This window comes from Solanum dulcamara, chromosome 1, assembly GCF_947179165.1.
Source record: "Solanum dulcamara chromosome 1, daSolDulc1.2, whole genome shotgun sequence".
Taxonomy (NCBI): Eukaryota; Viridiplantae; Streptophyta; class Magnoliopsida; order Solanales; family Solanaceae; genus Solanum; species Solanum dulcamara.
The window spans coordinates 6,251,335-6,265,651 of record NC_077237.1 but is presented as its reverse complement, the minus strand read 5'-3'; the positions used below and the strand labels follow the sequence as shown (position 1 = coordinate 6,265,651).

Here is a 14,317-nt window from a genome sequence, read left to right as displayed (position 1 = left end):
ACGCTGTGTCAAATCAAAACAAGACAAACAAATTAAAACAAAAAAGTCAGTGATAGCTAAAGCTTACATGTGAATTTGCAGAAGCAAATGAATTAATGAAGGTAAACTTGGGCTTGTTCTTACTATAGAAAGAAGAAGAAGATAAATATGTGAGTTAGCTAGGCTGGAGTGAGATTATAACATACTTATAAAGTGGAGATTTAAGTAAATTTTCTTGTTTTTGTTGCTTTTAGCTCAATGGTATTATTTGTAACTAACATAGGTTAGTTTATCTATAATAAATAGTAGAAACTAAGGTTAAGGCTATTAGTTAGTTATCGAATGAAACATTTGATGTTTAGGCTCTTCTCAAAATTTTGATCAGAAAGATCCTCTAATCTTTCCAATTGAACCTGTTTTATATATATACAAATAAAATGATGTCAATAATAATAATATACACATTATAATCACACAAATGGATTTCAGATATGGTGGTATGTACACAACCTCAACCCGATTTTATCAAACAAAAAGATTATTTGTGAATGACCCTCGGCTCAAGTAAAGCAATTCTAAACAGATGTGAAAAGAGAATATAGTTTTGAGAAAGTCATGTTAAAAGAAATAGAGAAAAGAGCAAAAACAACAACAAATAATACGATAGCTAAACCAAAGAAAACAACAAATGATAATAAGAATCACAAAATAAGATAATAATACGATAGCTAAACCAAAGAAAACAACAAATGGTAATAAGAATCACAAAATAAGATAATAAAAAGGTACTCTCATTGCAAAATACATGTCATTTTAACTCATTTCACACCTATTAAAAAAATTTGTTTATTAAGGATATATTGGAAAAAATATATGAGTGTTTTTTATGTTGAGTTTATAAGATGACACTTATTTTAGGACGGATGAAATAATGATAATACTACTGAAAGAAAGCTCTTCTCCTAACTTCCTAGCTTTCTATCTCGATCCTCAATCTTATATCATCTTATCTAAGATCATATCCTCAATAAGCGACATACGATCCATAAGTGTGCGAAAATATGTTTGTGAGGGGAATATTTTTCATGTCACACAAAATGGATTTGTAACTTGTAAGTAACCATTAAAAATTTTAAAAAAAATATTCTTTGAAACAAACAGAAAAAGCGTGCATCGTTTCGTGGGGCCCTTTGAAGTTTTTCTGGTGGATCAAATTTTTCTTTATCTTCCAATAATACCCTTTTCCATATTTTCTATTTTTTTCTTTTCTCAAAAATATAAATTTTGAATTATTTCCTTTTTTTTCTTATTTAATTTTTTCTTCCCCAAAGACCAAACCCTAGAACACAAAAAATACCATTTACCCAAATCCAAGAAAAAAAATCGTTTGATTTCTTCGATAAATCAATCTAAGTTGCGATCAACAACTTCATAAGCTGAAACATTTCATCAATTTCAAGAAAAGGTCCTTAATTTTATGTATATTTTTTTAATTTATTAAACATAATTGTCTTAATCGATTGAATTTTTTCGTATTTTTTTGATTATTTTTTGCAATTCATTGGTAAAGAATTAATTTTTCATTATTAATTTGTTCAGTTTTTGTATATATGTTTCTGATTAGTGCCTACTCAAGTTTGTTCCTTTAATTTTTCATTTAAAAAATTTGATCAATGTGATTTCATCAAGTATTTTTTAAATTGATAGTCCTTTTTGGTTAATTTTTATTTTATTTTTGTGGGATTTTTTTGTGCTAGAGCTTGTTAATATTTTGGGGGTTTGAGTAGAAATTTTGTTCTGTAAATCATTTGATGTAAAAGAAACAATTTTGATGTTTTTCTCTTATGTATTAGTTTGGATTTAGTCAAAATATGTGTTGATTTTAATGGCATTTTTGTTCATTTGTAGTTTTGATCTGATATTATTTATACTTGGACAAGCTTTTTCGGGTTTCCATGTATAACTTTCCTGTTTTGTGAAAATCAGGTTGAATCATAGGTCATGAGGTTTAAAAAAGGAAGTAAAGTTGAGGTGATGAACAGGAAGGATTCACCTGTATCTTGGTGTCCTGCAGAGATCTTATTGGGTAATGGACATACCTACTCTGTAAGGTATGATTATTATCCGTGTACGGAAAGTAAAGCGAGGGCTGAGAGGGTTTCGAGGAGGGACATCAGACCATGCCCCCTTCCATCAGAGGGTGTGGAGAATGGGCAAAGTGGTCAAATTATTGAGGTGTTTGATGACTGTTGTTGGAAAACTGCTATTATTGTGAAGGCTTTGAATAGTGACTATTATTTGGTACACCCAACAGGGTGTTCCGAGGAGATTAGAGTGCACAGATCAAACACCAGAGTGCGACAATGTTGGCAAGACGAGAAATGGCACTCGATTGGAAAGGCAAGTCTTTAATCTGGCCCTTCCTTCTTCGTTCTTTGTTTTGAATTTTGACTTTATTCTCGAGTAGTTTAAATGAAGGAAGAAATAAGCATCCCACTCTTCCTCCTATCTTATCTATAGAATTTTATCAGATAGAAATTCTTAATGATGTCTGGGAATTTGTTAAGTTTTGTTGTTTGGGAGTTTTGCCTGTTTAGACAAACCTCTTTTTATCCGTTTTGCTTATTGTTGGTTATTTTTGTTCATTGTTTAGGAGATGTCGTAGTGGAAAGAAAACCCTTCTTTGTGATGCATTTATTGACTCTATGTTGATTTTTCACTTGCAGGGATCTGGAACTTGTGCGAAACCTGACCAGCTTCCTGCTGAAAGACCTTATAAAAAGTTGAGCATGGTCTTAAGTGCTAGGAATGGATTTCATGTTAGAGATGGAGGAGAATTGGCTGCTCAGGGAAACTTTAAAAGGAAGAAGTGTAATGCTAGCTCTGTGGTGTTGCTGAAGAGGGTGTCAGATGAATCATCTAGAAACATTCAGGAGGTAGTGGCATCTGAGAGAGATTTTAAGAGACGGAAAATAGTTCCGGCTGCCTTGGAGGGAAAGACACATGATATTGCTAGGTGGAAAGGAAATAGGATGGATGAAAAGTATGTGAGTGCTTCATTTAATAATTGGTCTGATGGATATTATGGATTGAACCCTACAAACAGAAGTGGTACCAATGGCTATTCCCCTGCAAGAATTGGAGAATCTAATGATTCTGATAGTGATGCATGCTCTGTCGGTAGTTGTAGTATTAATCATGAGAGTCCAAATAAAATTTCTAGTTTTTCAGCTGAAGTTCATTGTCAAGTACCTGATCTTCTGTGCAGTGATGCAGAGTCCTTTCAAAGTTCAGCAGAAGAACATGAGGAGGAAAGTGGCCGTCTTTCTTCGGAGAAGAATGTAGCAGGAAATATTCGTGAGTTGGAGTTGCATGCTTATCGCTGCACTTTGGAGGCATTGTATGCTTCTGGTCCCTTGAGTTGGGAACAAGAAGCATTACTGACAAATCTCCGCATCGCACTCCATATTTCAAATGACGAACATTTAACAGAGCTGAGGACTTTAATTTCTTCCGGAACTGGTATTCATGTCAGTTGATAATTAATTTCTCCATTTTGGCTTTCTTATTGATGATAGGACCACATCCATGTTTTGACTTGAGTAGCATTGTAAAAGCATGAAAATAGGTGACACATTTGTTAATTCTCTCTTGGTCGTTAATCTCCACTTTGTAGACAGTTGGCCAATATGTAACTATGTTATCATGCCGTATATTCTTGGAAAGAAATCGACTCAATTATTCTTAAATTCATACTTCTTTGAACTTTGTAATGAAAGACTGATAAATGTCTTGTGATATTATTTCTGAAGGAGCTTCGTATTTTCCAGTAACAACATTGAGCCATAAAATCAGTTTTCTCTGATTCGTGATCTAGTCAATGGCATTCCTTCTATGGAAATGTCAAAGTCTAAATGTTACAACCGAAGATCTTTCTTCAAGGAGGCGGAAAAACGGATTAAAGTAGTTAGTTTTTTCTCCATAATTGTTTTCTGAATTGTATGAAACGAAGATTGGATGCATGCATAAGAAGACATTTAGCTGTTAGGATGTAGTGTACCTATCGATAATATGGAGAATCATCTTTATGATGCAAATAGAACAATTTTGCTTATCTTTTCCTACTTCAGAAGCTGCTAATCAAGCACTGAATTTGGTGAATTCGTTGCACCTTGTTGTAACACACTTATGGATTTCATTTACTTATTTCTTTGGTCTCCTCTCAATCTGGAAGCATATAGATTTATTCTGTCAAATTTTTTTATTCATGGAACATGTGCATTTTCCAGGGCGACATTGGGATGCATGCATCCTTTGCCTCCTAAAGTCCAAAGATGATGCTTGCATTTGCAGCACCTCTCCTGGCCATAGAGAGGACTCATGCAACGTCTGTCTCAGATAAGACAATTCATGGCTTGCTTATTACTGTTTTACAGCTTCATGATTTGTTTTGTCTGGTTAACTTCAACATCTTTAGCCTGGTTTGCTGAAGGAAGTGAAGTTATAAGATGTGGAAACTACTGTGTATTATCTTATGATATATATCTGTATGTTGCTAGCTATCCGATTGAAGTTGTGCTTATTTTTCCCCCTTGCCAGTCAACGAACTTCCTGTGCAGACAGAGAAGTATGTGTTGTCTTTCTATAGATATTAGTTAGAAAAATATCTATTTTTTGTTGGCTAGTACGGAGAGAGTTTACCTAATTGATGGTGGTTAAAACTAATGCCTGTAATGAAACTAGCAATATTCGTCACTTAGCAGTTGTAAGAGTTGTTGGATTTGGTAGCCTTTGTACTAACAGGAATTAATCTACACTGCATATGCGAAAATGTCTGCTTTTCAGCACTCCTGTATAGTTATGGTTCTTTGAGCTAACAACATATTTTAGCATTCCTTTTGTCTGTAACATTTGGAAAATATCTAGTATATCAAGGGTAAAAGTAAGTTTGCTGTTTCCGGAGACAGTTCCTTTGAGGGTAAAAGTAAGTTTGCTGTTTCCGGAGACAGTTACATTTCTCTCTTTGAAGGAAGGTTTTACTTATTATACTTTTATGATGTGAATAGTTATTATGATCAAATATAATGGAGATTGTTAATGACTAAAAGTTGCTGCTCATCATTTGAGCTTTCTTGAAGAGATGTCTGCCCACTTAAAAGGGTATGTTTGGTACGAACGGAAATATTTTTTGGAAAACATTTTCAAGAAAATAAGTTGATTTTTAGTACTGATGATGATCCTTATAATGTTTAAAAGAAGGCAACTTTTGGTATTTGGTTGCCAGAAAATATTTTCCAGAGAAAACAATTTTTGTGAAAAGTGGAAAAATGACTTATCTTCCCATTATCTCAACTCTTAACTTCATGATTCTGCTTTAACTAATACATAGATGTACATATCAATCCTTAATACTCAAGTTTCATCAAATCACTATCCAATTTGCTAATATTCTTTAATAAACGTCTTTCAAAAATATTTTCTTCTCACCAACCAAACACCGGAAGAAATTAAGTCATTTCTGGAAAATATCTTCCAAAAAATTGACACCCATCGTATACCAGACACACTCTTAATGTGATTGTCGCGTTATATTATCTATTCTTGACATGATTTGTGCTTGTTTGGTCAATGAGAATACCATGGCAGTTTGTCCAGGGAGGTTGAAAGTCATGTTTCTGTCTCTGCATGGACTGAAGATATATGGTTCATCTGGATAAGAGATTCTGTGGCAGGTCTACAAAGTTTTATGGTTCTGGTGAAATAATTTCTTTTTTCCATTTGGCCTATTGTTTCCTGGTGTTGTTTCACTTGTTTGTTGCTATCAAGTGTTTTCAGTAGCTGATGCAGAGTTGTAAATTCCTCCCATTTTCTTGATGGCTCATACTACGTTAGCTGCTCTGCTCATTTTCATTTCCTTTCGGCTCATTGGAAAGGCGCCCCCTCGGGTAGAGGTGGAACCCGGTGTTAAATTTGATGAGTTCGACCTTTAAAGTTACGGTCTCTGTCGTGTAAAGTTACTTTTGAGAAAAATAAGCCATGAATGAATGAGAATAACAGGCTGAAGGAGCCTTTTTTGATTATATTTTTTGTTTTTTGTTTTTGTTACAAGTGAGTCAATTTTCAACCTGAAGGCTTTATCTTTATTATAATTGGGTTGTCAAGTGGAGTTGAGTGATTAATTTAGTAGTCAACTATAATTAAATAACTAATCCTTTCTTTTTGCAATTAGAAACATGATAACATACAATAATGAAAAATAAGCATATGCCATCCTTTCATCATACCCCATAGAGGGATAGAGAGTTACATTTTTATATGTTTATGTAGAGTTCTAATTTATCTACACTGTTATTGTAATTATTATATGGATTAGGTCACTCAAATAATATCTATTTGTAATCATAAAAATAAGATAAAAGTGATCCATAAAAATTTCTTTTACTGATTATTATCTCACTCACAATCTATTTTTATATGGTCACTTCTTGTTGTAAGAGGTAAGATGGGCACTAAAACAAGGAAAAAGGACCAAACTTTTATTACATTTACCTTAGATAGTTGAAGTACATACAAGTTGATTTAAACACCATCTTTGAAAAAGGAAAGGAAAAAAAAAGAAGATACGATGCAATACACAAGACCTCATTATTAGCGCCGTCCATAGTAACAGGTAGACCTAAATGATTTCTTGTAAAGATTAACCAATTCATCCACAACTCTCTCCATGTCATTTTCTCCATTTTCTCTCATTTTCTCACTAAACTCCTTTGCTTTTTTCCTCACAGTTTCTCCACTTTTCTCAAACACCATTTCTCTTACAATCTTAGCCACTTCTTCTTTGCCAATATTTCCTTCCTCATCTCTTTGAATTTCCAATCCTACCCCTACCTCATTAACCAATAACCTTGCATTAAGTGGTTGCTCATGTTGCATGGGCAAGGCTATAATTGGAACACCACAATTAAGTGCTTCCATTACTGAATTCCATCCACAATGAGTCAAGAATCCTCCGATACTTGAATGCTCCAAGATTCTCCCTTGTGGTGCCCAATCTTTAACTATTAACCCTCTATTCCAATTTCTGTCGAAAAACCCTTGTGGTAAAACTTCTGAAATCTCCGTTTCATCTCTTACCGGAAATCTAATTACCCATATGAAATTCACCATGCTAAGTTCCAACCCTAGTGCCATTTCTTGAATTTCCTCCTTGGACAAGTAACATTCACTCCCAAATGAAATAAAAATTATTGAACATTTTTCTTTCTCATTGAGCCATTCAATGATCTTATCATTAAACAACCCACCCTCTGTTTGATCAAATGCTCGAACGAGAGGGCCAACTGTAACAAACCTTTTGTTAAACAAAAAAGAGAGGTAATCAATGTACTTGCCTTCTAGCTCTGTGAAAGTCTTGATCAAGATGATCTCTTTCGATCTCTCAAAGCACCTCGTGATACCATTTTTCTCATCGATGCCATCATTCTCAAGTGAATCGAATATTTTCTTGTTTTTCCTATGCTCATGGTCCAGGAAGAAGATTTCAGGAAAAGGGTACTCAGTACTTGGATTGTTATCTCTGACATGATAATGATAACTGTTTGCTGCAGCACCAGGGGTGAGAAACAGGACAGCTGGGAAATGCAATGTAGAAGCCATTAATGGAATACATGGTAGGAGGAAATCATAGATGATTAAATCTGGTTTTAAAGTATCAAGAATGGTGAAAAAATCGGGTTTTCCCTTAAGGAAGAGCTTTTTCAGAGTGTTAATGAGATGGGGTGGAAGGCCAGTTGTGGTGTGTAAAGAAGAAGGAAGTTGAGGCAAATGTGGGAGCTGAATTTCCATTAACTTAACGTGTCTGCTTTCTTCGCGAGAGAGCGTGTGTTTGAAGAAAGCGAGATTGGCATGAGTTGTAAAGAGGTAAGTAGTGAAATTTCTCTTTGCAAGTGCCTTTGCTAGCTCTAGAAATGAGCTGATATGACCATGAGCTAGCCATGGAAACATCACAATTCTGATGTTTTTCGTTCTTGCTTCCATCAAGATTGAGGGATTTTGAATAGTATAGGAAAAAGTAAAGTCCAAGCGGATATAACAAGAAAATGAAATCCTTTTTCAGTAAGATTTGATTTGAATCGTAGTTTAGATTCAAGTAGGAAAAACGGGGGTTACCAAATTGGTACGAAAAGGAAATCCTATTTCAGTAAGATTTGATCTGAATCGTTGTTCAAATTCAAGCTGAAAAGACAGGGGTTACCACATTGGGAAGAAGATGATTCAAAAGGAGAAGGCTCATCCAACTGAAGGAGGAGGTATACATATATATATAAAACAACTTATTGAAGCTTAAACATCGATACAAATGAAGATTATAACGTGGCAAACACAATGGGAATATACGATTACGTGTATGAATTGAATATGGCGAGTTATGAAAGAGACATGGAAAAACAGGGTGGAAGAGGAAGTAACGATAAGAACCGTGATGTGGATATTCGCGGCGAGGTTTGTTTTTTGTGTATTCATCTCTGTCTTTGAAAATTGGTTGGAGCTTTAGTTGTTGAAAATAAATTTTGGAACATTCAAGTTCTAGTTAAAACATGGAAAGAAAAATTTAATTTTGCATACCAAAATTAGATTGTTAGAGATGAACTGATCAATGATGTGTCTGCATTATACCATGATGCAAGAAACAACAACAGCAACAATATATCCAGTGTAATTCCACAAGTAGGGGTTGGAGAGGGTGGTGTGTACCCTACCTCGAGAAGGCAGAGAGGATGCAAGAAACATATAGGAAAAACCTATATTTGTAAAAGAAGGGTACTTTATCTCTTGCCATCTAAGTCTTAGATAACAAAGTTACTCGATGCTTATGACAACAAGAGGACCCGAGCAAATAGTTGAGGTGTGCACATGATATGTAGCAAATGATCGATTGAATAGTTAAGGTGCGTGCAAGTTGACCAGATGACACCTGACACACTTTTTCCCCTTTACAATTACACATTATCTTGTTAACTTGAACTTGTAAAATTAAAGGTTTGAAACAAAGTGTGCTGTGAATAGTTAAGTTACTTGAAATCTTGAACCACACACAGTTAAAGTCTAAAATACCAAGAGGACCATGACAATGATCAGAAACATATATTACTGATTGCACATATAACCTTTTCTTAATTCTTGAACAAAATGTTGAATTGCACACTAACATAAAAAGATTGATTAATACATTTGTGTTTTTCCTAAAAAAATTTACTTCCCACTGTAAGGTTTTAGCATAGATTCTTAATTTGCCATTAATCTTAAATTTCTGACTTTTAGATAGGCAGGATTGATGCAAGCATGCCCAGCCTCGTAAAGGAGATCGAGTCGCTACTTTGGAGGCTTGGAGGGAGCTTGGAGGAGTTATAGTGAGATAGTTTAATTTCCCAACTAATTACTTGTATCTCTTTGGATCATCGAAGGGATCACCATCATTCTAGGATATACTTCCTTTGAGATAGAAATATTCCCTTCTTGCTCGTACTTACTTCTATTCCCAAGAAGTATTTCGACTGTCCCAAATCTTTCGTTTGAACTGATCAGGGATGTCTGCATTATACCATGATGCATATGTGATGCAAGAAACAACAACAATAACAACAACATACCCAGTGTAATTCGACAAGTGAGGGTTGGAGAGGGTGGTGCGTAGGCAACCTTAACGGCTTAACCCTACCTTTAGAAGGTAGAGAGGATGCAAGAACATATAGGGAACACCTATATTTGTGAAAAGAAGGGTACTCTTATCTCTTTCCATCCATCTAAGTCTTAGATGACAGAGTTACTCGATACCCTATGCTGGCGGGAGGTAGCAAATATCCCATTGAATAGGTGTGTACAATTGACCCGGGCAGGTGCAAACAATCGATTGAATAGTTAAGGTGTGTGCAAGTTGATCCAAAGGACACCATTATGAAAAAAAGGTTCTACCTTCAACATTTCACTGACTCACTCTCCCCCCTTTGGCCTTTGCAAACACACATTTTCTTGTCAAATTGGACTTATAAAATTTAACGCTGTGAAACAAAGTGTGTTGTGAACATTTATTTGAAATCTTGAATCATACACAGTTGAAGTCTAAAATACCAAGAGACCAAGACAATGAGCAGAAACATATATTAGTGATTGCACATACAACATTTTCGTAGTTCTTGAACAGAATTTTGAATTGCTTACTAATGTAAAAAGATTAAGCAAGACATCTGTGTGTTTCAAAGAAGAGAAGATATATAGAGACATAAACACAAGATGGAGTGTAATCACTTGTATATTGCTTTCTTTGTCATGGAAATAAGTTCCATATGTAGAACTACTAAATTAACAGGAGAAAACATTTAGGATCCGGTGCCTATGGGTTCTAGGCTTCTAGTCCCATGAAGAAGTCTCACTGACCTGTCAATTGATCATCAGATCATTGATATGTTAGCAAAATACCAACTTATAATTGCCTTTTTCTTGAGTTTTAAGAGTCTTTGAGTATAGTTTAATAACATAAACTAACTTAGAGGGAATGACAGCTGCTGTTTAATTCAACACAAGTATCTGAACACATGACTTTTCAAGCATATATACAAGGTGTAAACTTTCCAAGCACAAACCTGTGAAACTTTCGAGTGAAGTGATGATAATAATGAATAGGGATGAAACTAGAATCATCATTATCATTAGCTTTAGGATTAGCCAGCAGTATCTCACCTGTTGGAAGGTAACCAAAACTACACCACATATTTCTAATATTGCCCCTCATGATGAGTTCTTCAGGTAAGTTAATGGAATGCTTCTTCCAGCGATGCCATATATTCAATCCCCAGAGATTCAATATATTTAACTTGAGCTTGAACCAGAGTCATCCGCCTCGAGGCATCCCGCAGCCAACCTTCCCTTGAAGTTCACTATTTTAGCTGCTGCAACTACGATCTATGAAGGTAGGGAGATATAATAGAAATGACCTCGTAAAAGGTTAAATGCCAGTATTTTCCGTTTATTGATCATGTCCTTAAAAACAAGAAAATATTTGATTCCCCTGAGAGTGATGGCATCGACCAGAAAAAGGGTATCACGAGGTGCTTTGAGAGATCGAATGGGGTCATCTTGGTTAAGACTTTCAGAGAACTCGAAGGCAAGTACATCGATTATCTCTCTTTTTTGTTCATCTCGTTTGAGCATTTGATCAAACAGAGGGTGGCTGTATAATGATAAGATCATTGAATGGCTCAGTGAGAAAGAAGAATGTTCAATTTTTATTTCTTTTGGAAGTGAATGTTACTTGTCCAAGGAGGAAATTGTAGAATTGGCACTAGGGTTGGAACTTAGCATGGTGAATTTCATATAGGTAATTGGATTTCCGGTGAGAGATAAAACGGAGATTTTAGAAGCTCTTGAGAGAATTTGGACTAGAGGGATGATAATTAAAGATTGGGCACGACAAGGGAGAATCTTGGAGCATTCAAGTATCGGAGAATTCGTGAGTCACTGTGGATGAAATTCAGTAATGGAGATACTTAATTGTGGTGTTCCAATTATAGCCATGCCCATGCAACATGATCAACCACTTAACACAAGGTTATAGGTAGGGGTAGGATTGGAAATTCATAGAGATGAGGAAGTTAATATTAGCAAAGAAGAAGTGGCTAAGATTTTAAGAGAAATGATGTTGGAGAAAGTGGAGAGAGTGTGAGGAAAAAAAGCAAAGGAGTTTAGTAGTGAGAAAATGAGGGAAAATGACATAGATGGAATGGTGGATGAATTTGTTGATCTTTACAGGAAAACATTAAGGCCTACCTGCTACTATGGACGAAGCTACTAAAGAGGCCTTGTGTATTAGTATATCGTATTTTTTTCTTCTTTTTTCAAGAATGATATTTGAATCAACTTGTATGTACTTTAATTATCTAAGATAAAAGTAATAAAACGTTCGTCTACTTCTTTTGAATCTTAACGAGAAAGTGGTTAAAAAAATTGCTTGTATGATTGACGTCTTTTTATATTGAAAGCTAACTTATTTGAGAAAATAATCAAAAAAGTACTCAATGATCCCTGAAGAAGAACCAAACAGAAGGCCACTAGTGTAGATTGTTTTTCTCTCTTTTGGTCCTTGTTCCTTGTTTTAGTGCCTATCTTACATTTTACAACAAGAAGTAATGCAATAAATCTATATTAAAGAGAGTTTGAGTTATGTCTATTATTGGTATAAGAAGTTTTTATAAATCACCTTATTTTATTTTCAAGATTACAAAGAGTTATCATTTGGGTGAACTGATTGGAAGAAAATGAATTTAGTAATTTGTTCTCTCGTAAATCGCAACATATCTTTCATTGTCCTCTACGCTTTCTCTGACAAAATACAAGAACAAGGGTGATATTCAAAGTTACAACAATTTTACGGATATTAAGCTATTAAGTTGTACTATGAAAGTTTGGGAGAGCGTGTCAAGATGATGAGGGGAGGGGTGTGTTCATCTCCTAAAACCAATCTAAATTCATGTCATGACGATTAGCTACAAAAATCATTCATTTTATAAGGAGATTGTTGAATCAATATAGAGAATAAAAGAGAGTACTTAAACATGATATTCACTGAACTATGAAAGGTATACGATGAAGTCTCAACGGAGGTTCTTTGGAAATGTTTGAAGTCTAGAGGCAGAGGTGGATCCACATTTGAGGGAGGGGGTGCACATGCACCCACTGGTCCAAACATTTCCATATTTTCTTGAATTTCCCTTTCACTCATTTCACTTCTCTTTGCATATTTTCTTGAAATCTTGCCTATTCGGGTGAGGCTTCTCTGTTTTCGGAGTCGTCTCCTCTTCTTCGCTGAATTTGAATTTGAAGGGGAAATTCTTTTACAGATGTACCTGTCCAGTGGATTCAATGGAAGAATCGATTAAGTAACTTCAGGAAGATGATGAGGCATATTAAGAGAAAAATGATGGAATATGCAGTATCCAATCAGAAGGAAGTTGCTTACGAAAAACTATTCATTGAAGTAAGCCTCTTTCAAAACATTACTTCTTACTTTTTCAATAATGTCTGTCAACTGTAATTAACTTTTTGTAAAAAATAATCTTGCAGCTTCTGCAAAATAAGGAACAAGAAGATATAGGGATTAAACTTATCGGCATCTTTCTGATGATATATTCTTAGATTGTGTGGATAAACCCGAGGTTGCGAAACAACTGCATGATGAGTTCCAAGGCTTGGTGTTGGATGTAAACTGGCATCCGTTCAAAGTTGTTCAAGTTGACGGGTACCGATTTATCAGCTGTCTGAAAACAATGAAAGGCTAGAAAAACTTAGAGCATATGGGGAGGAAGGAGAAGCTGCCATTATTGCTGTTATCGCCCCAAAGAGGGAACTGATTGAATTTAACTCGAGGGGCTGTTATAAGATTTCCAAAATTTGGAACTTCGATGAATATAGAGAAGCTAGTGAGTACTGTGAATTTAGAAGACAACTATTGCGGGTACTGTTGGGTGTTTGGCCTGACTTTCCTAGTATAATTAGGTTTTTCTTTTTCTAAAAGAAAAACACAATGTTTCCATATTTGGCTAGTCATTTTTCTTATAGGAAAAAGTTTATGACTCTATAAATAGAGGTTTATTCTTTCTAACTTGGAAGCATTCACAATGTGTAGTCCTAGGGGCTTTGAGAGTTTTGTGTAGGGAAGAAACGGTGAGACACAAGTGTTACGTTAGCACTTGTGTGAACCTCTTTTTATTCCAAGTGAATTGTGTGAGGTTATTTCTCTCGATTATTTGTACTCTCATATTTATAATGGATTGCTCATCTCCTCTTGTGAATGTAGGTCGGTTGACCGAACCACGTTAACTGTTTGTGTCTCTTTTGATATATTTCTCGTTTTTGTCTTCTTACTTATGGTCTTTCGAGGTTTGTGTTGCTAGTTTCCGCATGACACCTAATTATCTTCGTTCCTAACAGGTACAAGCTATAAAGACTCGGAGATATGATGACAGATTTATTCGTGACACAATCCGTGCTTATTTGAAGTTAGAGGTAACATCATTCCACAAAATTCATGTGTTCCTCCACGATCGGCTGAACCAAAAAGCGTCATATCAAATCATCTAATGTATTTTCGATCCTCGTCACTAGATCATAACACATTTGCAGTTGGAATACTTACTGTGTTAGAGGAAAGGTATTCTTGGGAAATTGTACATCAAATATCGAAATTCGCGATGTGCTAAAGTTGTTTACCAAAGAGGGTATGCTTTCATATGAGACTATCGCAGACTGTTTAGATCAATTTGATCATCCTCAATTGCTGGATTCA

The 14,317-nt window shown here is 35.1% G+C and overlaps 2 protein-coding genes and 1 long non-coding RNA gene across 3 annotated transcripts; 2 read left to right on the top strand and 1 right to left on the bottom strand.

Annotated features, from left to right (window-relative positions):
• The first annotated feature begins 1,283 nt into the window (after positions 1-1,283).
• On the top strand, positions 1,284-6,128 carry LOC129899810 (uncharacterized). The gene is made up of 4 exons (XM_055974824.1): positions 1,284-1,444; positions 1,966-2,379; positions 2,706-3,501; positions 4,269-6,128. Exons 2-4 carry the CDS (start codon positions 1,981-1,983, stop codon positions 4,379-4,381), a joined length of 1,308 nt encoding a protein of 435 aa, XP_055830799.1. The 5' UTR covers positions 1,284-1,444; positions 1,966-1,980; the 3' UTR covers positions 4,382-6,128.
• Positions 6,129-6,496: 368 nt separating this feature from the next.
• On the bottom strand, positions 6,497-10,793 carry LOC129899804 (UDP-glucosyltransferase 29-like). The gene is made up of 2 exons (XM_055974818.1): positions 10,717-10,793; positions 6,497-7,610 (listed from the first exon to the last, which is right to left on the bottom strand). The coding sequence occupies exons 1-2, from the start codon at positions 10,766-10,768 to the stop codon at positions 6,628-6,630; spliced, it is 1,035 nt and encodes a 344-aa protein (XP_055830793.1). The 5' UTR covers positions 10,769-10,793; the 3' UTR covers positions 6,497-6,627.
• Positions 10,794-12,878: 2,085 nt separating this feature from the next.
• LOC129886459 (uncharacterized) lies at positions 12,879-14,093 on the top strand. The gene is made up of 3 exons (XR_008766221.1): positions 12,879-13,009; positions 13,096-13,451; positions 13,963-14,093. It is a non-coding gene; the product is annotated as an uncharacterized LOC129886459 (long non-coding RNA).
• The last annotated feature ends 224 nt before the right edge of the window (positions 14,094-14,317 follow it).